At 46.8% G+C, this 25992-nt stretch overlaps 4 protein-coding genes across 4 annotated transcripts; 3 read left to right on the top strand and 1 right to left on the bottom strand.

Moving 5' to 3' along the window:
* The first annotated feature begins 177 nt into the window (after window positions 1–177).
* LOC100093170 (histone H2A type 1-like) lies at window positions 178–641 on the top strand. The gene has a single exon (XM_001513380.4). It carries the CDS (start codon window positions 193–195, stop codon window positions 583–585), a length of 393 nt encoding a protein of 130 aa, XP_001513430.1. The 5' UTR covers window positions 178–192; the 3' UTR covers window positions 586–641.
* A 2108-nt stretch (window positions 642–2749) lies between these two features.
* LOC114808073 (histone H3) lies at window positions 2750–3160 on the top strand. The gene has a single exon (XM_029055498.1). It carries the CDS (start codon window positions 2750–2752, stop codon window positions 3158–3160), a length of 411 nt encoding a protein of 136 aa, XP_028911331.1.
* Window positions 3161–8737: 5577 nt separating this feature from the next.
* LOC100093160 (histone H4) lies at window positions 8738–9091 on the top strand. Its single transcript, XM_001513274.3, has one exon. It carries the CDS (start codon window positions 8759–8761, stop codon window positions 9068–9070), a length of 312 nt encoding a protein of 103 aa, XP_001513324.1. The 5' UTR covers window positions 8738–8758; the 3' UTR covers window positions 9071–9091.
* Window positions 9092–11397: 2306 nt separating this feature from the next.
* Window positions 11398–12378, bottom strand: LOC107547716 (histone H1.4-like). The gene has a single exon (XM_016226984.3). It carries the CDS (start codon window positions 12342–12344, stop codon window positions 11682–11684), a length of 663 nt encoding a protein of 220 aa, XP_016082470.1. The 5' UTR covers window positions 12345–12378; the 3' UTR covers window positions 11398–11681.
* Between the last annotated feature and the right edge of the window lie 13614 nt (window positions 12379–25992).

Raw genomic sequence — 25992 nt, 5'->3', positions numbered from 1 at the left:
TTTTCCTCGTTCCAATTGGCCAGCACCCGCCGACACGTAAGACGAGTAAGCTCTTTTCATTGGTTAATGAGGTGCGAACCAATCAAACAGCTTCGTTGGCATCCCTTCAAGTGCTATAAAAGACGGGCAGCTACGCTCAATCTCACAGTTTTCTCCTCGACTTCAACTTGCTGCCTTTTTTTTTCTTTCAATATGTCCGGCCGCGGCAAACAGGGAGGCAAGGTTCGGGCCAAGGCCAAGTCCCGCTCGTCCCGGGCCGGGCTGCAGTTCCCGGTGGGCCGCGTCCACCGGCTGCTGCGCAAGGGCAACTACGCGGAGCGGGTGGGGGCGGGCGCGCCCGTCTACCTGGCCGCCGTGCTCGAGTACCTGACGGCCGAGATCCTGGAGCTGGCGGGCAACGCGGCCCGCGACAACAAGAAGACCCGCATCATCCCGCGGCACCTGCAGCTGGCCATCCGCAACGACGAGGAGCTCAACAAGCTGCTGGGCAAGGTCACCATCGCCCAGGGCGGCGTCCTGCCCAACATCCAGGCCGTGCTGCTCCCCAAGAAGACCGAGAGCCACCACAAGGCCAAGGGCAAATAAGCCCCACGCGCATTAGCCGAGAAGCAATCTGAACCCAAAGGCTCTTTTCAGAGCCACCCACACTTTCAGTTAAAAGAGTTCGTGGCACATATTTACTTTCTATATTCTCTTAAAAATCAAAAGGAAAAAGCTAGAACCCAGATTATTTGACTCCCAGACCCGAGGTCTTTCGCATAGGCTTCAGCTCTTTAATCCGTTATTATTTGAATTCTATTCTGACAACCCATCCCTCAGAGCTCTTGGCGGGAAAAACAGCTGATGCTAGATACATCATATTTAAGAACAAACCTGTTGCACTATAAATACTGTCACCCACCACATAGTAAGCACCTAATACCACCTAAAGAACGAAAATCGAGGTGAGACTCCTTGCCAGTGAGAACACCTGAAATATTTCGTCATCGAAGGGGATCTCAAATTGCGAGAGCAGTTTGTGTAGAAAGGTAAGGGTAAAAGCTCCTCTCCCATAGCATAGTAATAATAATGTTGGTATTAAGCACTTAGTATGCGCAGAACACTGTTCTAAGCGCTGGGGTAGATACAGGGTAATCAGGTTGATCCATGTGAGGCTCACAGTCTTAATCCCGATTTTACAGATGAGGGAACTGAGGAACAGAGAAGTTAAGTGACTTGCCCAGTCACACAGTTGACAAGTGGCAGAGCCGGGTTTCAAACCCATGACCTCTGACTCCCAAGCCCGTGCTCTTTCCGCTGAGCCACCCTGCTTCTCTAGTAGTCCATAGTAGTAGTAGTAATAGTAGTAGAATAGTAGTCAAACTCTACTGTTTGGCATTGTTCTGCTAAGTGTTCATGTACCATCGCATGGGGCCATAAAAAGGGAGAAGAATTGTTTGTGGTATTAGGTGCTTACTATGTGGTGGGCACTGTACTAAGCGCTGGGGTGGATCCAAGCGCTCAATAAATACGATGAATTGTTTGATTGATTAGCCTCCATTCTCCTGGTTAGGGATCTATAATCCCCAACTTTCTTCACCAGCCCAATAATGCCCTTGTCTACGATGCTTAATAAAGTCAAGGTGAAGGGTGAGGCACCCAGAAATAGCCACTGATTAGCGTGTCGTGCTTCTAATCGAGGGGGGTGGTGCCCCCGTCCCACGTGGGGCTCAGTCTCATTCCCATTTTACAAATGAGGTAAGCGGACCAGAGAAGTAAAGTGACTTGACCAAGGTCACACAGAAAAACGGTGGGATTTTAACTCATGACCTTCTGAGTCTCAAACCCATACTCTATCATTATGCCATGCTAGTTCTCCCAGTATTTAAACCCTATTATATAATTGAAGAAACAGGCCCAAGAAAGTAAGCGCCTCGTTCATGTTTCCCCAGTAAGCAAGGTACAACTAGAACCCAGATTATTTGACTCCCAGACCCGAGGTCTTTCGCATAGGCTTCAGCTCTTTAATCCGTTATTATTTGAATTCTATTCTGACAAACCATCCCTCAGAGCTCTTGGCGGGAAAAACAACTGATGCTAGATACATCATATTTAAGAACAAACCTGTTGCACTATAAATACTGTCACGACTAGAATTTTTCAGAGCCCAAACAAAAGCTGGCGACTCTGGAAGAATTTAAAATGATCACCTTAGTGGTCCGGTTGGGGTAGACATTCATTCCACTGATCGTATTTATTAAGCCCTTACTGTGTGCAGAGCACTGCACGAAGCGCTTGGGAAAGAGCAATAGAACAATAAACAGTGACAGTCCCTGCCCAAAACGAGCTCAAAGTCTCGAGGGGGGAGAGGAATCTGAGGGCTAAATCTAGAAATGGGAAGAATGTGAAAAATATGAGTAAAATAGCTCGAGGTTTAGGGCACGGCTACTTGGGCAGGGGGGTAGGACGAGACGGGTGATTGGGCATGAAAATTCGTCTGTAAAAGGAAAGTAGGTGGGCATGGAAGGGGGGGAAAACGGGGTGGAGCTAGATGGGGGCGGATTTTGTTCACTCATTAGCCAATAAAAGGTAGAAATGCTATAGACGGCACACGACCACTAAGCACTGCTTGGCTACCTGAAACTTACATTGTTGTCAACCAATCAACAAGAGATTTGGGTTATATAAGGGAACAACAGTCGCCCTCTAAGCATTCATTTGTTTAAGAAAAAGTAATTTTGGATTCAGCTATTGTGTTCTCTATTGCCCTATGGCTCGTACCAAGCAGACGGCCCGCAAGTCCACCGGGGGCAAGGCGCCCCGCAAGCAGCTGGCCACCAAGGCGGCCCGCAAGAGCGCCCCGGCCACCGGCGGCGTGAAGAAGCCTCACCGCTACCGGCCCGGCACCGTGGCGCTGCGGGAGATCCGCCGCTACCAGAAGTCCACCGAGCTGCTGATCCGCAAGCTGCCCTTCCAGCGGCTGGTGCGGGAGATCGCCCAGGACTTCAAGACGGACCTGCGCTTCCAGAGCTCGGCCGTCATGGCCCTGCAGGAGGCCAGCGAGGCCTACCTGGTGGGGCTCTTCGAGGACACCAACCTGTGCGCCATCCACGCCAAGCGCGTCACCATCATGCCCAAGGACATCCAGCTGGCCCGCCGCATCCGCGGAGAGAGGGCTTAGGCTTCTTTCTGTGCCCCTTCGGCTTTTGCCAACCCCAAAGGCTCTTTTCAGAGCCACCCGCTTTCTCGTTAAAGAACTGTAACTGCTGCTTGTTCATGTTCCAAACGTATACTGTTGTCGTGGTCCTTAAATTACTCTCACGGTCTCCGGATCTCGCTAGTCAAAACCCTTAAGTTCTAATTATCGGGCGGCCCAAAGGCTTTTCAAAGCCATCCACAATTTTATTGGGGTTAAGGGTAACGGCGGGGGCGGAGAGGGTAGCATTGAATCCCTGAAAATAGGACGGGGGAAAAAGGGATTAAATCCTATTTCCCCCTATTTGTGAGCCCCATGTGGAACAAGGACTGCATGCAACCTAATTCTCTTGTATCTTAATTCTCTAAACTGTAAACTCCTTGTCAGCCGGCAATGTGACTGTCTATTGTGATATTGTACTCTCCCAAGCTTTTAGTATACTTTTCTGGACATAGTAAACAGTCAATAAATATGATTGAATGAAATAATGAATAAATGAAAATTCCCCAGTGCTCAGTAAAGTGATTGGCACATTTTCTAGACCATTAACAGGGTATGGGCAGAGAAGGAGTTTAATAATAATAGTAATTATGGCATTTGTTAATCACTTACTACATGCCAAACACTGTTCTAAGTGCTGGGGTAAATACAAGGTAATCAGGTTGTCCCACGTGAGGCTCACAGTCTTAATCTCCATTTTACAGATGAGGTAACTGAGGCCCAGAGAAGTAAAGTGGTTTGCTCACGGTCAAACAGCAGACAAGTGGTGGAACCGGCATTAGAACCCACCTCCTCTGACTCCCAAGCCAGTGTTCTTTCCACTGAGCCACGCTTCTTCTCATACCTACGAACCAACTCCGTGCTTAACAAGTACCGAAGTTATAATAGTACAGTCGAACGCCTCACTCATAAGCATCCACCATTTCATTTTCATATAAATTGGTAGAATTCTATAGTTTGTAGGTGATCCCTGGGGACTTTAAGAAGTGTGAAACATGATTCCCCTAGACTGTAAGCTTCTTGTGGAGAGGGACCATGCTTACCAATTCTTTTATACATGCGCTTTTCCCAACACTTAGTACAGTGCTCTGCACACAGTAAGCACTCAATAATGCTACTGATTTCTTCCCCCCAAGAAACTTGGAGGAGAAAAGAAAACACAGTAGCATAAATGAGTTTACATGCTAAGTCACATTCAGTTCATCATTCAGTAGATGGAGAAGTGGACAAATTAATCAATAACAAATATGCAAATGGACCCACTAGAAAGTGTAACTCAGGGATATACATTTGGTTACCAATTATCATTAATTTTTTGTGGTATTTGTTAAGCACTTACTATGTGCCAGGCACTGTTCTAAACGCTGGGGTAGATACAAGGTAATCAGGACACTGTTCATATCCGCACATGGGGCTCACAGTTATAATCCCAGCTTTACCGACGAGATAACCGAGGCACAGACAAGTGAAGTGGCTTACCCAAGGTCACACGACAGAGCCAACACTAGAACCTAGAGCACAGTACTAAGCATCTGGGAAAGCACAGTATAAACAGTGACATTCCCTGGTCACAGTATATCCAGCATAACTCAGGACCTATTCATCCAGGATCCTCAGTATGTGGAGAATTGCTTTTTTGGATACTATAGTTTTTATTAAATTATTAATAAGTCTTTCAGTAGTGCAGTGGTTAATACTTGTCAACAGACTCAGTTCCCCTTTATGTTCCTTGACTTTTTTAATGCTAATTTTTAAGCATTCACTATGTGCCAGGCACTGTGCTGAGCTGAGGAAGATACAAACTAGTCAGGTTCATTCATTCATTCAGTTGTATTTATTGAGGGCTTACTGTGCGCAGAGCACTGAATTAAGCACTTGGATCCAATTCAGCAATAGAGACGATCCCTGCCCACAGTGGGCTAACAGTCTAGAATGAGGGAGACAAATATCAAAACAAGTAAACAGGCATCAATATAAATGAATAGAATTAGAGAAATATGCCTCTATACATGAGTGCTGTGGGGCAGAGAGAGGGGGGAAGAGCAAAGGGAGGGGGAGCTGAAGAAAAGGGGGCTCAGTCTGGGAAGACCTCTTGGAGGAGGTGCACCGTCAGTAGGGCTTTGAAGGGGTGAAGAGTGATTGTTTGGCGGACTTGAGGACGGAGGGTGTTCCAGCCCAGAGGTAGGACGTTGGCCAGAGGTCGGCTGTGAGACAGGCAAGATGGAAGTAGAGTGAGAAGGTCAGCATCAGAGGAGTGGAGTGTATGGGCTGGGATGTAGAAGGAGAGAAGGGAGGTGAGGTAAGAAGGGGCAAGGTGATAGAGAGCTCTGAAGCCAATAGTGAAGAGTTTTTGTTTGATATAAGGGTTGATAGGCAACCACTGGAGATTTTTGAGGAGGGGAACGTTTTTGTAGAAAGATAATCTGGGCAGCAGAGTGAAATATGGATTGAAGTGGGGAGAGGCAAGGGGTTGTAAAGTCAGAAAGGGAGCTGATGCAGTAATCCAGTTGGGATAGGATGAGTGATAGTCTCAACTGTATTTCTGGGTGGCCTTTGGAAAATTCATTCATTCATTCATTTAATTATATTTGTAGAACGTTTATTGTGTGAGAAGCACTGTACTAAGCGCCTGGGAAAGTACAATACAACACTCATTAGTGATATTCCCTGCCCACAATGAGTTCACAGTCTACAGCAAATTAGTTGACCTCTCTGGGCCTTGGTTTCCTCATCTGTACAACGATGACAAAATTCCTTTTCCCCTACATCTTAGGTTGTGAGACCCATATGGGATAGTGCTGGTATCCAATATGATTACATACATCTACTCCAGTGCTCTGGAACATAGGAAGTTCTCGATACGATGACAATTATACCTTGTGTTTAAATAATATTTTCTTTTGCATTACAGATATCTTCAATACTTTCTTTATGATCATGCCATCTGGATGATGGGGAATACATCTAGTATCATGTCCATATGAAGGTTAAAACTATACCTCGTGTTTCGCTAGGCTAAACGCTGCATAACTCAATTTCTGACAATTTCCCTGCGCAGATAGGAACTGAAAAGGGAGCTTTGCTGGATGGCTTTGAAGGCAACGCAGACAGGGAAGGGTGAGGGGAGGTTGATGTAACCTCGCCTAAATAAAAAGAGCATGGGTCTGGGAGTTAGAATTTCTAATCCTGGTTCTACACCTGTCTGATCTGTGGCCTCAAGCAAATCACTTAACTTCTCTGTGCCTCCGGTTACTTCAGTTGTAAAACTATGAGACAAGGACTGTGTCCACCCTGATCATCTTATATTTACCCCAGCATGTAGTACAGTGCCTTGCACATTGTCAGGGTTTAAGAAATTCCATTTATGACTCTCCTCTGCTTCAGAGTCCTCCAAGAGGCCTTTCCTGACTAAGCCTTCTTTTTCTCTTCTCCCACTCCTTTCTGCCTCACCCAGTCTTGCTCCTTTTTTTCATCCCCCCTCCCAGCCCCACAGCACTTATGTCCATATCCGACATTTAATAGTTATGGTATTTGTTAAGCACTTAACTATGTGCCGGGAACTGTACTAAGCACCACTGGGGTGGATACAAGCAGCTCGGGTTGGACACAGTCCTTCTCCCACGTGGGGCTCACAGTCTCAATCCCCATTTTACAGATGAGGTCGCCGAGGCCCAGAGAAGTGAAGTGACTTGCCCAAGGTCACACAGCCAAGTGACGGAGGCGGGATTACAACCCATGACCTTCTGACTCTCAGGCCGGGGCTCCAGCCACTACGCCACTCAGCTTCTCAATATATCATTTATTGATATAAACCTCTGTCTCTCCTATAGACTGTAAGTTCTTTGTGGGCAGGGAATGTGTCGGTTTATTGTTCTATTGGTTTCTCCCAAGCGTTTAGTACAGTGCTCTGCACACAGCGCTCAATAAATACGACTGAATGAATGTGAGTGTGTTGCTATTAGGCTCTAAGGCCACAGGGTGGCAGCAGAGCTTCGTACATTATATTAATGCCATAAATAAGAGGTTTTACCGCCCTCAACTCCTCTCCCCCAGATCCCATTTTCTCCTCCTTCCCTCCCGTCCTCCATTTGCAGGACAAAAGCTTCCAGAATCGGGGATCTCAAAACGAGCACAGAACATCTCAAACAAAACCGCATCCAACCTGATTCACTTGCACTATGCCAGCACTCGGAACGGTGTTTGTCAAAGAGTAAGTACTTAACAAGTACCATAATTAGAAGAATCAGTGTGTTTTAGTGGAAAGAGCCTGCCCTTGGGAAACAGAGGTCGTGGGTTCTAATCCCGGCTCCGCCACTTGTCTGCTGTGATTTCTTCACTTCTCTGGGCCTCAATTCCCTCATCTGTAAAATAGGGATTAAGACTGTGAGCCCCACGTGGAACAACCTGATTACCTTGTATCTGCCCTAATATTTAGAACTGTTCTTGGCACCCAGTAAGCGCTTAACAAATGCCATCATCATCATTATCGTCGTCGTCATCATCAACAAAACTGAGTTGTTCACAGCTCTTTTGCAGTTCGTGACAGCTATCACACACATTCGTGACCCCTATCACACTCTCCACACCAGTACCCAGCAACTAGCTGTCTTCCACTACACTGGACCTCGTCCAAGTGGCAGCAGAGAATATGATCAGTGCGACCGGAGGGCGATGGAGGTGAAAGAAAACATCTCTCTCCTCTTCTAAACGTTCGGGGGATTCTGGACAGCACTAGTAAAACCATAAATGGGGGCGGGGCAGAGAAGAGATCTACTCTTCCGGGTAATGGCAACGCGAGGAAGAGCAGTTTATAGGGAAAGAGATTGTTGGCAGGGGGAGGGATGGGTCTGAGGAAAATGAAGCACATTTGAGAAGCAGCGAGGCCTAGCAGAGAGTCAGAAAGACCTGGGATCTATTCCTGCTTACGCTACTTGTGACCTTGGGCAAATCCCTTTACCTCTCTGTTACTCATCTGTAAAATGAGAATTAAGACTGTGAGCCCCGTGCGGGAAATTGACTGCATCCAACCTGAGTAGTTTGTTTCTACCCTAGTGCTTAATACAGTACCTGGCACCTACTAAGCATTTCACAAATACAATAAAAGAATAAAAGATCTTCAACGCATTCACCGATTTCGCTGAGAGAATCCAACACGTCTTGTCTACCCCATCGACCAACCCTATTTATTGATCCCTTACTGCCTGCGGAACACTGTACTGAAGTGTTTTGAAGCAAACGATAGAAGACACATTCCATGACCACAACGAGCTTGCCGTCTAGATGGGGAGACAGACATTAATCTAAACGAGTTACAAATACGTACGTGAGCACTTTTCAGATGGGGGAAAGGGTGAAAATCTCTTCACGGATTACAAAAGCAACTGTGAAATAAACGATGAACTCAGGACATGAACTGGCATAGTTAAGGCACCCTTTCCCCTCCCCCGCGTGAACAAAGGCCGCTGAGGGAGGGAAAGGCAGTTTTTTCGCGCCCTTTCAGTTTTCAAACAGGTCCGCCGATAAAGGTTATAAGCCAGGCAGCTGGGCTACTGTTTCATAGCGCGAAAGGCTTAGCTTCTAATCATGTCAGGGCGCGGTAAGGGAGGCAAAGGCCTTGGAAAAGGAGGAGCTAAAAGGCACCGGAAGGTTTTGCGCGATAATATCCAGGGCATCACTAAGCCCGCTATCCGTCGCTTGGCCCGCCGTGGAGGTGTTAAGCGCATCTCTGGTCTCATCTACGAAGAGACCCGCGGGGTGCTCAAGGTTTTCCTGGAAAATGTGATCCGGGACGCCGTCACCTACACGGAACATGCCAAAAGGAAGACTGTCACGGCGATGGATGTTGTCTATGCCCTCAAGCGCCAGGGCCGCACCCTCTACGGCTTCGGCGGCTAAGTAGATCTATCCTTCTCAGGATATCAAACCCAAAGGCCCTTTTCAGGGCCACCCACAGTATCAGCAAAAGAGCCTAAGGGCACTGCTGTGTTTACGCCTACTCGATATTGGTACAAGCGTCTAGTCCAATAGTCGGCATTAGGGATGAATAGGTGGTTCAGCGTGCGATGTAGCCTCGTGGAGGAACTGATGAGAGGACTGCAGCTTTCTGGTTTGTAAATGTCGTTTCTCATAGAAAAGCCTTGGTCTCTTACGTCCACTTAATTCCCCACGCTGTTTGTCGTGTAGAGTTTGCTTCATCTCTAAAAGAAGTTCTCTCCTTTGAAGTCCTATGTAGATGGTTACCATGTCTGAAATACTTAGATTGTATCAACTACAATGCCCTATAAATGGCAAGTAGTGCTATTAATAAGCACCATATTGGGTTTATGAGGTCTCAAGGTTTTCCTTCCAGATTTGTCATTTTATGTCGATCCTCACAACTGTAAATTCTACTTATTTTGATTATCCTGTTTGTAAATGAACGCATATTTTGTCTTCCCTTTTTCTTCAAGGTATTAGGGGCTTATGTGCTATGCACAGTAAGACGCTAGTCAGGTTGGACCCAACCATTAATGCAAGATGGGGTCTCGGTCCTAATTCCTATTTTACAGATTAGGTAACTGACAAGAAGTGAAGGGACTTGTCCAAGGTCACACGAGGCAAGAGGCGGGGCTGGAATTAGAAATCAAACCTTGGTCCTCTGACTCCCAGGTCTGTGCTGTTATCCACTAGGTCAAGCGACTTGTGTAAACTCATTATCTACTGTGTGGCACACTACTAAGTGCTTGGAAGAGTACAATATAAGCTGGTAGGCACATTTCCTAGCCAAAAAGGCTACCCGCATTTAAAATTCATTTACTACTCGCTGCGACCGGAATAATCAGGCAGCGTTTGATATGAAAACCCAAAGCAGATCGATACATTGTCTACTAAGAGCTTTAAGTCTTTACCCAGCACTTAGTACAGTGTTTGGCACATCGTAAGCGCTTAACAAATACCATCATCATCACTTACACCAAAAGAGCAAAAGTTGACAATATTACTCGGGGGTAATCCTTGGTCTGGGAGTGGAATAGCATCCTTCCTGCCCAATCCAGTTGAGTGTCGATTTTTCTAAATCCTATACCTAGAAAAGCCCGCGACCTGGTTCATGGAGGAGAGGCGGGGGACATGACGTAATTTATTTAGAAGCAAGACCAGGTATCTTTGAAAACTAGAATAAATACAATTACTTGAAGTAATGCAGTTTCACAGAGTGGGGCTGAAATTGTGGAATTGAATTGAATTGAAGACCGGGCACCTGGTATTCGAGGAGAGGAGGAGGAGATTGGGATGGGAAATTAGGGCAGGGTTGGAAAAGGGCCGTTCTAGTCCAATCAAAATGGAGAAATAATTCTGAAGTCACTCTCAGGAACGAACCAATGAAAAAATTCGGCGGAGCATTCGAATGGTATGGCGTCCAATCACCTCGGCCCTTCGTCTACATAAAAGTCAGCCTAAGCAACCACTTGCTTCGTTTTCCTACTGGAGAAACGTGCTACCTCTTAACTCTCCTGATCATGGCTCGTACGAAGCAGACGGCCCGCAAGTCCACCGGCGGCAAGGCGCCCCGCAAGCAGCTGGCCACCAAGGCGGCCCGCAAGAGCGCCCCGGCCACCGGCGGCGTGAAGAAGCCTCACCGCTACCGGCCCGGCACCGTGGCCCTGCGGGAGATCCGCCGCTACCAGAAGTCCACCGAGCTGCTGATCCGCAAGCTGCCCTTCCAGCGGCTGGTGCGGGAGATCGCCCAGGACTTCAAGACGGACCTGCGCTTCCAGAGCTCGGCCGTCATGGCCCTGCAGGAGGCCAGCGAGGCCTACCTGGTGGGGCTCTTCGAGGACACCAACCTGTGCGCCATCCACGCCAAGCGGGTCACCATCATGCCCAAGGACATCCAGCTGGCCCGCCGCATCCGCGGGGAACGGGCATAAATCTTGCTAATCACACCACCCAAAGGCTCTTTTCAGAGCCACCCATATCTTCGTTAACGGAGCTGTATGACTTGGAGCGGTTTATCAATTCTTAAACTGGTAGGATTTTAGCTGTTACATGTCTTTGTGGTGCGCTTAGGGACTAAAAGTTCGTTTAGTCGTTTAACCAGGGGGCGTAACTAGCCCCGCCAAGGTCGCCTACGTGACAAAACTCGACTGACAACCCTCCCAATGAGCCCCAGTGTCCACACAAGGTTATGAATTTCCCCGTCCCCGAAAAGCTTAGTGGAAAGAGGACAGGTTCTAATCCCGAATTGTGCCACTTCTCTACCTCACTGTGACAACCACGTGGGATAACCTGATTCTCTTCCTTACCTTCCCCACCCTCAGCTGTTACTCTGATATTCCGGGATCCATATACACGCGCCACGCAGCACTTTAGAAATAAGCCTATACCAAACCTGGCGCCAAGTGCCTCTTTGGCCCCAAGCCAAAGTCGACTCGACCCACAACTCGCAGTGCGTTTAGCCCTTTGTTTGAGATCTGTGGGTGGCCCTGAAAAGAGCCGTTGGGGTTTCGAATAGTCTGGGGCCAACTCCTTACTTCTTCTTGGGCGCCACTTTCTTAGGCTTAGCCGCTTTAGCCTTGGCAACCTTGGGCTTCGCCGCTTTGGGCTTCACCGCCTTCGGCTTGGCCGGACTCTTGGCTGTTTTCTTAGGCTTCGCGGTTTTGGCCTTTTTCGGACTCTTGGTGGCCTTTTTGGCTCCCGCTGCCGGCTTTTTGGCTTTCTTCGGGGTCTTCTTCACGCTCTTCTTCGTAGAGGCAACGGGCTTCTTAGGCTTCTTAGCGGCGCTGGCCGATTTCTTGGGCTTAGCCGCGGCCGCAGGTTTCTTGGCTGTGGGCTTGGCCTTGCCCTCGGAGCCGGCGGCCTTCTTATTGATCTTGAAAGAGCCCGAGGCGCCGGTGCCTTTGGTCTGCACCAAGGTGCCTTTGGCGACCAGGCTCTTGAGCCCCAGCTTGATGCGGCTGTTGTTCTTCTCCACGTCGTAGCCGGCGGCGGCCAGCGCCTTCTTCAGGGCGGCCAGGGACACCCCGTTGCGCTCCTTGGACACGGACACCGCCTTGGTGATCAGCTCGGACACCGAGGGACCCGCGGCTTTGCGTTTCGCCCCGCCTGCCGCCGCCGGCTTCTTCGCCTTCTTCTTGGCCGGAGACTTTTCGGGGGCCGGGGCTGCGGGCGCAACGGGGGCCGTCTCGGACATGACGGTGAGAAATAATCCTAAATGGAAGAAAGACACTGCGACTAATGTGGCGGGCCGGCCGAGGTCGGGGGTATTTATAGCGCGGAGCCGCGCTGTGATTGGTTGCGCTGTCCAGCCCTCCTCGTTGCCAGCCAAGGACTCCCCTCTCGCCTCCGGAGTTGTGTTTGTTCCAGCTCGAAATAGGTCAAATATTAAAACTTTCCCCCAACCGATTCGCCCCATTCAGCCCCGGAAATGAAGAGAGGACCCTCCCGTCCCCCCTGAATGTCTCTCGATGAAAAACCCAAAACGCTTTCGATCAAAAAGCCGCCAGATAGCCTTCCGTTCCCCTCAGGATTCACCCGAGAAGGACAAAACTTTCTCATTTCCCGGGAAATCGCCAATTAACCTTTGTCACCGTGGCCGGCGGACCCCTTGGGGATGAATCCCTGGGTCCTTGGCTTCTCTCTTGGGCAGAAATCTAGCTTCTGCCCCCGAGATTTTCGGGACAAACTCGTGTCTCCGTGGAGGAAGTAACACAGCCTCTTCGGTCGTTTTGCCTGTGGAGATGCACGTTCTGCTGTTTCTCCAGCTAGTTTACTTTAGGGAATTTGGGGCTCACGGCGAGGCGGGGTTTGAGTTAGGGCTGGAGAGCTTGACCAGGTAACGAGACCTATTTTTAGTGTTTGGGGCTGAGAAATCGGAATGCGATTGATGCCTGTCAACTTGTTTTATTTTGTTGTCTGTCTTCCCCCTCCCCCCACTCTGGACTGCGAGCCCATTGTTGGGTAGGGATTGTCTCCATCTGTTACCGAATTGTACTCGCAAGCGCATAGTACAGTGCTCTGCACACAGTAAGCGCTCAATAAATACGATTCAATGAATGAATAAATCTTTGAGGAGTTCAGGCGATTTGATCGGGTTTCCTGCATCCCAGGGGACTCATAATAATAGTCATAATAATGATGATGGCATTTGTTAAGCGCTTACTCTGTGCCAAGCACTGTTCTAAGCGCTGGGGTAGGGCGGTTGGTTCAGTCTTCTATCCCTCAGACGCATTAATAAGGGATTAGTTTGGGGGTAATTTTCCTAGGCGTGGAGGTAAAGAAGCCTGTAGGAGAGTGGGTCCGTTGAAGAATTGGGAAAAGAAAACAATCTGCTCGCAAAAGAGCAGCAGAAGTGTGCCTCGCTCTCCCCTGAACCACCGCCAACCCCTAAGCCAAGTCCTGCCTCTGGCCTGGAACGCCCTCCCTGCTCTAAGGATGATGATGGTATTCGTTAAGGGCTTACTATGTGCCAAGTACTATTCTAAGCGCTGGGGTAGATACAAGGTCATCAGGCTGTCCCACGTAGGGCTCACAGTCTTCATCCCCATTTTACAAATAAGGTAACTGAGGCCCAGAGAAGTTAAGTGACTTGCCCCAAGTAACACAACTGATAAGTGTTGGACTGGGATTAGAACCCACAACCTCTGACTCCCAAGCTGGGCTCTTGCCACTCACCCACTCTGCTTTTCTATTCTGTCAGACAACCACTCTCCCCCGCTTCCAAGCCTTACTGAAGGCCCATCTCCTCCAAGAGGCCTTCCCAGACTAAGCCCCACTTTTCCTCATCTTCCACTCCCTTCTGCGTCACCCTGACTTATTCTCTTTGCCCTTCCCTCCTCCCAGCCCCAAATCACCTATGTAAATATCTGTAACTTTATCCATATTGATATCTGTCTCTCCCACTCTAAACTGTGAGCTCATTGAGCACAGGCAATGTGACTGTGTATTGTTGTACTGTACTTTCCCAAAAGCTTAGTGCCGAGGACAGTGTAAGTGCTCAATAAATACGATTGAAGGAATGAATGAGAGGCAGGAGGAAAATCAAGAAAGCACCGGGGCTGTAAATTCATATACTAAGTGGAGGGGAACCTCTTTGCGATCAAAAGATTCTGGATGGGCAATCGATCAATCAATCAATTGAATGTATTGAGTTTTTACTGTGTGCAGAGCACTGAAGTAAGCAATTGGAAGAGTACAAAATAACAGAGTTGGTAGAGATGTGTTCTGCCTACAGTGATCTTACAATCTAGAGGGACTGCTTGGTGGAGAGAACTAGGTTTCTTCATCTCCATAAGTAGCAAGAGCAAACAGCAGGAGTTTTCTGGGTTCTACTAGGTCGGGGAGGTTTAGGACTGAGCTGAGCCTGAGATTTTGTCAGGATGCCATTATAGAAATGAAGCCGAGAAGGCAAAATCCAAATTACAGGCAGCCTACAAGAAGTAGGAAGATGGGGTACTAATCCACCCCATTTCCCAGACTGCCCTTAGTACTAACATATCAGGAGGACTTAGATTCTAATCCCAGAACTGCCATTTGTCTGTAGTGTGATCTTTCATTCATTCATATTTTTTGAATTGAGCACTTATCGTGTGCAGAGCACTCTATTAAGCGCTTGGGAGAGAACAGTACAGCAGTCACATTCTCTGATCTTGGGCAAGTAGCTTCATTTCCCTGTACCTGTTACCTCATCTGTAATTAATTAATTATGGTATGCATTAAGCACTTACTATGTGCCAGGCACTCTACTAAGTGCTAGATACAAACCAATCGGGTTGGACACAGTCCCTATCCACGCAGGGCTCTCAGTCTTAATCCCCTTATGAGGTAACTGAGGAACAGAGAAGTGACTTGCCCAAGGTCTCACAACAGACAACTTGTGGAGACAGAATTAGAACCCATGACTTTCAGATTCCTAGGCCCATGCTCTAGCAACTATACCACACTCTTTCTCTGTAAAATGGGGATTAAGACTACGAGCCCCATGTGGGACATGGACTGTGTCCAAGCAGGGATTAGCTTGTGTCTATCACAGCCCAAGTACAGTGCCTACCACATAGTAAGCACTTAATAAATACCACAAAAAAGCAGGTATATGTCATTACCAAATACCTGGACCTAGATGGAGATATTGATCCCACCAAAAAATCTAGATTATTTTATGTCCACACTAGCATTTACCACAGTGCTTGGTTCCTAATAAGGGCTTAAAGAATACCTTCATCCTTATTTGTATTCATATTTTATGGGCCCACCAATCCAATCAATCAATCATATTTCCTGAGCATTTACTCTGTGAAGAGCACCATTCTAAGTGCTTGGTTGAGGGTAATATAACAATATAATAGAATTTATTCCCTTCCCCAAATTATCTTACAGTCTAGAGGGAAATCACCATTATTTCCCCATGACCTCTCTCTTAGGAAAGAATCTTCTGAGGAAATCCACACATGCTTCAGTGTTCTCTCATCAACAGCATAACTATCTTCACCATCAATATCCTCCTTATTATAATCATGATTATTGTGATTACTGTTATTGTTTTCTATAGAGTGCCTTGACCTAGGGATTCATTATGTCTAAGGAGACACTTGTGTGTCAATGAATCATAAATTCTTCCGGCAGGGGTCTACCTCATTCAATCAATCAATAAAAACAATGCTATTCATTGAGTGATTACTATGTCCAGAGTACTGTACTAAGCACTTGGAAGAGAACCATGCAACAGAATTAGCAGATGCGTTCTCTGCCCTTAACAAGATACAGTCAGAGGGGAGTCAGCATTATTGCCTCTTGATCTCTCTCTTAAAAAAGCATCTTCTGAGTCTGCTCTGAGGTGGAGGAGGGTAAATGTCCTCTTGAACTTCTAGCTGTTAAGACACAATTACTTTGAAAGGCATTTGTTCAGCGCTTACTATGTGTCAGGTGCTGTAAGAAGAGCTGGGGTAGATAGAAGCCGATCAGATAAGACGCAGACCCTGTCCTACATGAGGCTCACAGTCTTCATCCCCATTTCACAGATGAGGGAAATGAAGTACAGAGACGTGAAGTCATTCAATCGAATTTATTGAGTGCTTACTGTGTGCAGAGCACTGTACTAAGCGCTTGGGAAGTACAATTCAGCAACACAGACAATCACTGCCCACAACAGGCTCACAGTCTAGAAGGGGGAGAGAGACATCAAAACAAGTAAACAGGCATCAGTAGCATCATTATAAAGTGACTTGACCAAGGTCAGACAGCAGACAAGTGGTAGAGGCAGGAATGGAACCCAGGTCCTTCTGACTCTCAAGCCCGGGCTCTATACGTTAGGCTGCTCTGCTTGTTACGACACCTACCTGACTGGATTGCACGCAGTATATATGCACTGCCAGTATTACAAACAATAACAACTGTGGTCTTTCTTTATGAGCTTAGTATCTCCCAAGAACTGGGGTATATAATCAAGTTAGTCACAGTCCGTGTTCTACATGAGAAGCAGCTTGGCTCAGTGGAAAGAGCCTGGGCTTGGGAATCAGAGGTCATGGGTTCTAATCCTGCCTCCACTGCTTGTCAGCCGCGTGACTTTGGGCAAAGTCACTGAAACTTCTCTGTGCCTCAGTTACCTCATCTGTTAAATGGAGATTAAATCTGTGAGCCCTGTGTGGGGCAACCGGATTACCTTGTATCTCGCCCAGCGCTCAGAACAGTGCTTTGCAAGTAAGTTAGTAAGCACTTAACAAATACCACCATCATCATCATCATTATGGGGTTCCCAGTCTGAGAGGGAGGGACAACAGGACCTCATTTTACAGGAGAGAAAACAGAGAAGTTAACTGATTTCCCCAAGGTCACACACCAGACAAGTAGATGAGCAGGAAATGTATGTCAACTCTGCCTCAGTTGCCTCATCTGTAAAATGGGGATTGAGACTGTGAGCCCCATGTGGGACAGAGACTGTGTCCCACCTGATTTGCTTGTACCCACCCCAGTGCTTAGTACAGTGCTTGGTACATAGTAAGCACTTCACAAATACCATTATTCTTATAGTAAGAACTCAATGAATACCACTGATTGAGAACAGGGATAATAGTAATCATTATCATCATGGTATTCATTAAGTGCTTACTCTGTGCCAAGCACTGTTCTAAGCGCTGGGGTAGATACAAGGTTATCAGGTTGTCCCATGTGGGGCTCACACTTTTATTCCCCATTTTACAGATGAGGTAACTGAGGCACAGAGAAGGGAAGTGACTTGCCCACGGTCACACAGCTGACAAACAGCTGAGCTAGGATTAGAACCCATGACCTCTGACTCCCAAGCCCGAGCTCTTTCCACTAAGCCATGCTGCCTCTAAAAATAATAATAATACTGGTATTTGTTAAGCACTTAGTATGCACCATGCACTGTTCTAAGTGCTGGGAGAGATACAAGGTAAATAGTCTGTCCCTCATGGGGCTCACAGTCTTAATCCCCATTGTACAGATGAGGGAACTGAGGCACAGAGAAGAAAAGTGACTTGCCCAAAGTCACACAGCTGACAAGTGGCAGAGCCTGGATGAGAACCCATGATCTCTGACACCCACGCCCCTGCTCTTTCTGCTAAGCCACAAAGTCAGGTCCTTCGACTCCCTGGCCTGAGCTCTTTCCACTTTCATCTTTACCTATGTTTTTTTTTTTAAAGGATATTTGTTAAGTACTTACTATGTGCCAAGTACTGTACTAAGCACTGTGTAGATGCAAGCTAAGTACTTTGCTCACCATCCATGTCCATATTAGTTACATTCCTCTTTTTCCTTGTTGGGTAAATTTAAATTACTTAAGCTTTAATCCAATGTGCTACCCGTACTTTTTCCCAGATTTTTTTTTTTTTTTTGCTTGGAGATTTCTTTGGAGAACTGAAGTGCAGAGAAGTAATGTGGTCTAGTGGGTAGAGCACGGGTCCGAGCAGTCAGAAGGACCTGGGTTCAAATACTGCCTCTGCCACTTGTCTCCCGGGTGACCTCTTACTTCTCTGTGACTCAGTTCCGTCATCTGTAAAATGGGGATGAAGACTGTGAGCCCTATGTGGGAGAGGACTGTGTCCAACCTGATTCGCTAATATCAACTCCAGTGCCTAGTACAGTGCCTGGTATGTAGTAAGTCCTTAACAAATACCATAAAAAAAAAACAAGAAGTCACCATAGCTGAGGAAAACACAAGTGCTATGTAAGGAGAGAGACCCATCTGGCTAAGAATGGCTGAAGGATTCTTGATTATTAGGCTTCAGATTACTAAATGTTTCTTCCCCAAATGTCTTTCACCATGTGCAATGTAATCTTTAATAAAAAGACAGAGATTTCCTTACACCATGAGTACTCTTACCAGATTTACTGGAATGAGAACCTGCCATCAAATAGTTTCTTACCTTTCGTGAATACTGTTTTAAAAGCTGAAATTTATTTTAATGAGGAAGTCTGAACTTGTAACCCAGCTAAGAGTCTCTTTGATGTCACTGAAAGTTTTATATGAGTTGAGAGGACTGGGAAGATAATAATAATAATAATGGTAAGCATTTACTATTATTATTATTAGTTAAGCACTGACTGTCTGTCAAGCCCTGTTCTAAGAACCGGGGTAGGTACAAGTTAATCAGGTTAGACACAGTCCCTGTTGCACAAGGAGCAAGTAGGAAGGAGAACAGGTATTTGATCCTAATTTTAACCTGGGGAAACTGAGGCACAGAAAAGTTAAGTGATTTGTCCAAGGTCACACAGCGAGCAGTCGGCAGAGTCATGATTAGAACTCGGGTCCTCTGATTTCCAGGCCCAAGTTCTTTCCACTAGGCCATGTTGCGTCACTAATGATGATGATGACAGTTGTTAAAGTGCTTACTATGTGCCAGGCACTGTTCTAAATGCTGGGGTAGATACGGGAGAATCAGGTTGTCCCACATGGGGTTCACAGTCTTAATCCCCTTTTTACAAATGAGGTAACTCAGGGACAGAGAAGTTAAGTGCCTTGCCCAAAGTCACACCGCCAATTCCCAGGCCCATGCTCTTTCCACTAGGCTACGCTGCTTCACTAATGTAGGTACAAGATCATCAGACCACACTCCATCAATAGCATTTATTGAGTGCTTATTGTGAGCAGAGTATGTACTAAGCATTTGAGAGAGTACAATATAATAAATAGACACATTTTCAGCCCACAACAAGCTTACGGTCCCTTTTCCACATGTGGCTGATGGTCTAAGAGGGACTCAGAATGGGTTTTTAATCCCTAAAATTTCACTTGTCTTGTCTTATGCCATCAAGTCGTCTCCAACCCAGAGAGATTCCATGGACAGAATGCCTCACCTCCATCTGCAAACATTCTGGTGGTGAATCCCTAGAGTTTTTTTGATCCCCAAGTAGTTTACCATTGCCTTCTTCCGTGGAGTAAACTCGAGTCTCCGCCCTCGACTCTCTCCCATGACGCTGCTGCCCAGCAACGGGTGAGTTTTGACTTGTAAGCAGATTGCCTTCCCTTCACTAGCCACTGCCCAAAGCTGGGAATGGAATAGGTCAGCCTCTGTTTGGCTCTCCCGCCCGTATTCCAGACTGGTAGAATACTGGGAACTCTCCAGGTGCCATCCTGAGAAGAGAAGAGTCACCTGCACAAAGAATCCTGTCCACTGTGGGGAGTGAAACCGCCCCCCCCCCCTTGTTTTCCATCACTACAGTGGAAATTCCTTCTGGGTAGGAACTGTATTTTGAGCTTCTGGGGTTGCCCATCCACCTCTGAATCAAAAAGACACTCCTCACCATCAACTTGAAAGCCCTCCATCACTTTGCCCCCTCCTACTTCACCTCACTACTCTCCTACTACAACCCAGCCCATACACTTCGCTCCTCTAATGCTAACTTTCTCACCGTTCCTTGATCTCATCTATCTCACCGCTGACCCACATCCTACCTCTGGCCGGGAATGCCCTCCCTCTTCATACCCGACAGACAAATATTTTCCCCCAACTTCAAAGCATTGTTGAAAGGCCCTCCTCCAAGAGGCCTTCCCAGACTAAGCTACCTCTTTCCTTTTCTCCCACTCCCTCTGTGCCACCCTGACTTGCTCCCTTTATTCATCCCCCCACTCAGTCCCATAGCACTTATGTACATATCTCTAATTTTATTTATTTATATTAAAGTCTGTCTCCCCCCCGTCTAGATTGTAAAGTCATTGTGGGCAGAAAATGTGTCTTTTAATTGTACTCTCCCAAGCGCTTAGTACAGTGCTCTGCACACAGTAAGCACTCAATAAATACCCTTAACTGAACGAATGATTGATTGGCGAAGTTTGAGGAAGCAGCATAGCCTAGTAAGAAGAGCATAAACCTGGCATCAGAAGACCTGGGCTTTCACCCCAGTTCTACCACAGGTCTGCTCTGAGATCTGGGGCAAAATTCAGTGCCTTAGTTTCCTCATATTAAAAAGAATGTTAAATCCTCACACCTCCCACTTAGAATGTGAGACCCATATGGGATAGGGACTGTGTTCCAATTTAATTATCTGGTATTTAATCCAGTGCTTAGTAAAGTGCTTGGCACCTTGTACCACAATCACTTTTAAAATAACATCCGATTCACAAAATGGCCCAGCAAAACTTACTTTGAATTTTGGGAGGGTTTTGTTTCATCTCATCACCTAAAAACTGGTCCCAGCTCTGCCAGCGGCCTTCTGTGTGACCTTGGAAAAGTCGCTGAACCTTTCTGGTCTTCAGTTTCCATATAATTATCATTATTACAATCATTATTCTGGTATTCACTAAGCACTTACAATGTGTCGATCACTGCTCTAAGAGTTGGGGTAGATACGTTGAGTGCTTATCGTGTGCAGAGCACTGTACTAAGCTCTTGGGAGAGTACAATATAACAAACACATTCCCTGCCTGCAACAAACAGTCTAGAGGGGGAGGCAGATATTAATATAAATAAATAAACTTACAGATATGTACATTAGTGCTGTGGGGCTGGGAGGGGGAATGAATAAAGAGAACAGGTCAGGGCGACGTAGGATGGAAAGGGAGAAGAGGAAAGGAGGGCTTAGTTGGGGAAGGCCTCTTGGAGGAGATAGAGTCACTGTCCTTCTTGGGCTCGCAATCTAAAATGTGGATGAAATACCTAATCTGCATCATAACACTGGTATTTGCTAAACACTTCCTTGGTGCCTGGCACCATTTTAAGTGCTGGGGTAGATATGAGATAATCAGGTTGGACACTCCAAATGGGGCTCAGAAGTCTAAATCCCCATTTTACAAATGAGGGAACTGAGGCACAGTGAAGTGAAGGGACTTGCCCAAGGTCACACAGCAGACAAGTGGCAGCCCCAGATTTAGAACCCACATCCTTCTGACTCCCAGGCCATAATCTTTCCATGAGGCCCACAGCTTCTCCCAGATAGCAGTGGCATCTGATTCTGATTAATTTCTGTCATGAATGAACCACTTGGAAAGATTCGGGCTTGAAAAGGACTCGACCATCTGGATGCTGATGATTCCCAAATCTACCTCTCCAGACCTGACCTGGCCTGTCTGCTTGTTTTGTTTTGTTGTCTTTCTCCCCCTTTCTAGACTGTGAGCCCATTGTTGGGCAGGGATTGTCTCTATCTGTTGCCAAATTACACTTTCCAAGCGATTAGTATAGTGCTCTGCACACAGTAAGGGCTCAGAAAATACGATTGAAGGAATGCAGAAATGACCTTTTGCTTTCTCTGCAGTCTCTCATTTCCTCCAACTTTCATCGATGTCCTGTCAACACCTCCAACTTCATGTGTCCAAAATAGAACTCCTCTCCTCACCTTCCTTCCCCAAAATCTGTCCTTCCCCTGTCTTCCCTATCACTATAGGCAATACGACTATCCTCCTTGTTTCACAAGCCTGTAACCTTGGGCTCACTCATTCAATCCACATATTTAATCTGTCACCAAATTATTTTGCTTCTATCTTCAAAACTTTTCTAAAATCCAGGCATTCTTCTCCATCCAAACTGGTATCACACTGTTCCAAGCACTTATCCTGTCCTGCCTTGACTATGAGAAGCAGTGTGGCCTAGGGGCCAAAGGATGGGCTTGGGAGTTAGAGGACGTGGGTTCTAATCCCAGCTCTGCCACTTGTCTGCTGTGTGACTTTGGGCAAGTCACTTAACTTCTCTGGGCCTCAGTTACCTCATCTGTAAAATGGGAATTAAGACTGTTAGCCCCATGTGGGACAACCTGATTCCCTTGTCATCTACCCCAGTGCTTAGACCAGTGCTTGGCACAAAGTAAGCGCTTAACAAATACTGTAATTGCCATTATCATTATTCCATCAGCCTCCGCACTGACCCCCTGGCCTCCTCTGTCTTCCACTCTCTTGTATAGAAGGACTATTAAAGCCACAAACTTGTAATAATTGTGGTATTTGTTGAGTGCTTACTTTGTGACATGCACTGGGTGGATATAAGTAAATTGGGTTGGACGCAATCCTTCACCCATATGGGGCTCACAGTCTCAATCTCCAGTTTACAGATGAGGCAACTGAGGCACAGAGAAGTGAACTGATTTACCTAAGGTCACACAGCAGACAGTGGTGCCAATGTTTTGGTTTCTGAGTGGAACATATGGAAATTCTCAGAGACATAGGGGAAATTACAGCCACTTTGTAAAGTAAATACTACCCCTCATCATAAGGCCTTGCGCCATAAATGCAGCCAGGCTTGTCAGTGCTAGGAAATAACTGTCACGTATGAAAATAAACGCCCTCCCTCCTCACCTCCGCCAAACTGATTCTCTTCCCCTCTTCAAAACCCTACTTAAAACTCACCTCCTCCAAGAGGCCTTCCCAGACTGAGCTCCTCTTCTCCCTCTACTCCCTCTACCACCCCCTTCACCTCTCCGCAGCTTAACCCCCTTTTCCCCCCATTTCCCTCTGCTCCTCCCCCTCTCCCTTCCCATCCCCTCAGCACTGTACTCATCTGCTCAACTGTATATATTTTCATTACTCTATTTATTTTGTTAATGAAATGTACATCGCCTCGATTCTATTTAGTCGCCATTGTTTTTACGAGATGTTCTTCCCCTCGACTCTATTTATTGCCATTGTTCTCGTCTGTCCGTCTCCCCCGATTAGACCGTAAGCCCGTCAAACGGCAGGGACTGTCTCTATCAGTTGCCGACTTGTTCATTCCAAGCGCTTAGTACAGTGCTCTGCACATAGTAAGCACTCAATAAATACTATTGAATGAATGAAAATATCCAAGTAACTTTAAAGGCAGAACGAGAGGGCTATGACTGTCCTCTTTTTGAGTGAAATTCCAAACACAGCCACTGACCCACATGGGGCTCAGAGTTTAGTTTATTGTTATATTGTACTCTCCCAGGCACTTAGTATATGGCTCTATATACCATTGAATGAATGAGGTGGCTGAGTCAGGATTAGAACCCAGGCCTTTAGAATCCCAGGCATGTACTCTTTCTGCTGACCATTCAGAGAGAGCTTTGTAAATGTTCTGAAGACGGTAAACAGTCAGTAAATGCAATTGATTGATTGATTTTACTGTCATTATTATTGTTATTTTAGATTCCCCTTTAGCCATTAAAAAAGTATATAGTTCCAGATCACATATTCGCTTTCCATTGGATTCTTTGGAGCACTGACCCATTGCGTCCTGAGACGCAGGACGGTGTGGTGGATAGAGCCCAGGCCTGGAAGATGGAAGGTCATGAGTTCTTATCCCGGCTCCACAATTTGTCTGCAGTGTGACCTTGGACAAGTCACTTCACTTCTCTGTGCCTCAGTTCCCTCACCTGTGAAATGGGGACTGAGACTTTGAGCCTAATATGAGCTAGGGTCCTTGTCTACCCCGATTCGCTTGGGACAGTGACTGGCACATAGTAAGCACTGAACAAATACCATAATTATTAATAATTACTACCCTCCCACCCACTCCATCCCTCTGTCCCTCCTTTAACCCCACAATAGGCAAAATGCTCATGCTCTTTCCCAGCAACTACAGGCTGTCACCGATGAGGAAACAGTGACTGGAAATGTCTCTTGGTTTATGCCTCCAGGGTAAGACTGTGTCCCTGGAATTTCATCCACCCTGTCTGCAAAGAAGAAATTAAAGCGATTTTCAAAGAGGGGCCCAATTCCAAAAGCTCAAAGCAGTTGTCTGACTGAGAGGCCATTTTCCAAAACTAAAGATTTTTCTTTCGGTTTCTTGTTTGTGATATTTGTTAAGACCCTACTATGATCAAGCACTGCTCTGAGCATTGGGGTAGAAACCAATCAGGCCGAAAATCATCCCTGTCCCATATGGGGTTCACAGTCTAGGTAGGAAGGAGAAAGTGTCTACCACCTGTTAAACTATACTCTCCCAAGCTCTTACTACAGTGATCTGCACACAGTAAGCGCTGAATAAATACGACTGATTGATTGAGAACATTCATTCATTCATTCAATAGTATTTATTGAGCGCTTACTATGTGCAGAGCACTGTACTAAGTGCTTGGAATGAACAAGTCGGCAACAGACAGACAGTCTCTGCCGTTTGACGGGCTTACAGTCTAATCAGGGGAGACAGACAGACAAGAACAATGGCAATAAATAGAGTCAAGGGGAAGAACATCTCGTAAAAACAATGGCAACTAAATAGAATCAAGAACAGATATTGAATTCCCATTTTACAGTTGAGGAAACTGAGGCGCAAAAATAATACTAACTGTGGTATTTGTTATTGCTTACTAAGCGTTGGGGTAGATACAGGGAATTCGGGTTGGACACAGACCCTGCCCACATAGGGCTCAGTCTTAATCCCCATTTTACAGATGAGGCACAGAGAAGTTAACTGACTTGCCCAAGGTCACACAGCAGGCAGGTGACAGGGCCAGAATTAGAATCCAGGTCCTCAGACCACCACTTGCTTGCTGTTTCTAAGTGGCTTTCCCCAGATCACACAGCATCCCCACTTTTTGCTCGATACACTTTCCAAATTCATAGTTAAAGCTGAAGACTTAAAGCTGTAAGACTGAAGACTAAAGACTGTAAGCCCGGTGTGGGCAGAGATTGTCTCTCTGTATTGCTGAATTGTACCTTCCTAGCGCTTAGTACAGTGCTCTGCACATAATAAGTGCTCAATAAATAGGATTGAATGAAATAAATTATCTTTGAGGCACAGAAATGCAGACGGCTCTACGTGGTTCTCCCCTCTCTATTTCTCCTAGCGCTTAGTACAGTGCTCTGCACATAATAAGTGCTCAATAAATAGGATTGAATGAAATAAATTATCTTTGAGGCACAGAAATGCAGACGGCTCTACGTGGTTCTCCCCTCTCTATTTCTCTTCCCTCCCCTCCCCTTTTATCCCCTCTTTTCCTGTCCTCTTTCCTCCCCCTCCTCTCTCCCCACTTTCCTCCCCTCCTCTCTCCCCACTTTCCTCCCCTCCTCCCTCTCCCCACTTTCCTCTCCTTTCCCCTGTCCTCCCCTCCTCCTCTCCACTTTCTCCTCCTCCTCTCCCCACTTTTCTCCCCTCCTCCTCTCCCCACTTTCCTCCCCTCTTCTCTCCCCTTCTCCATCTCCCCTATCTCCGCTTCCCTCCCCTCCATCTCCCCTTCCCTCCACTCTTCCCCCCTCCTTCCCCTTCTCTCTTCCCTCCTCCCCTTCTCTCTCTTGCTCTCTCCTCCTCTCCTTTCTCCCCCCTTCCTCTTCCCCCCCGCCCCCATCCTTTCTCCTCCATCTCCCCTTCACTCTTCCCTTCCCTCCTCTCTCCACTCCACTCCACTCTTCTCCTCTCCTCTCCCCTCCACTCCCCTTCCTTCTCTTCTCCTCTCCTCTCCCTCTCCTCTTCTCTCCCCTCCCCTCCTCTTTCCTCCTC

Source organism: Ornithorhynchus anatinus, chromosome X5 (genome assembly GCF_004115215.2).
Source record: "Ornithorhynchus anatinus isolate Pmale09 chromosome X5, mOrnAna1.pri.v4, whole genome shotgun sequence".
Taxonomy (NCBI): Eukaryota; Metazoa; Chordata; class Mammalia; order Monotremata; family Ornithorhynchidae; genus Ornithorhynchus; species Ornithorhynchus anatinus.
Note: the sequence above shows the minus strand (reverse complement) of the source record. Positions and strands in the feature narration are given on the sequence as shown.

What these genes read in the sequence shown, in the direction of transcription:
- LOC100093170 (XM_001513380.4), top strand. Translation starts at nt 193, where the DNA reads ATGTCCGGCCGCGGCAAACAGGGAGGCAAGGTTCGGGCCAAGGCCAAG.
- LOC114808073 (XM_029055498.1), top strand. Translation starts at nt 2,750, where the DNA reads ATGGCTCGTACCAAGCAGACGGCCCGCAAGTCCACCGGGGGCAAGGCG.
- LOC100093160 (XM_001513274.3), top strand. Translation starts at nt 8,759, where the DNA reads ATGTCAGGGCGCGGTAAGGGAGGCAAAGGCCTTGGAAAAGGAGGAGCT.
- LOC107547716 (XM_016226984.3), bottom strand. Translation starts at nt 12,344, where the DNA reads ATGTCCGAGACGGCCCCCGTTGCGCCCGCAGCCCCGGCCCCCGAAAAG.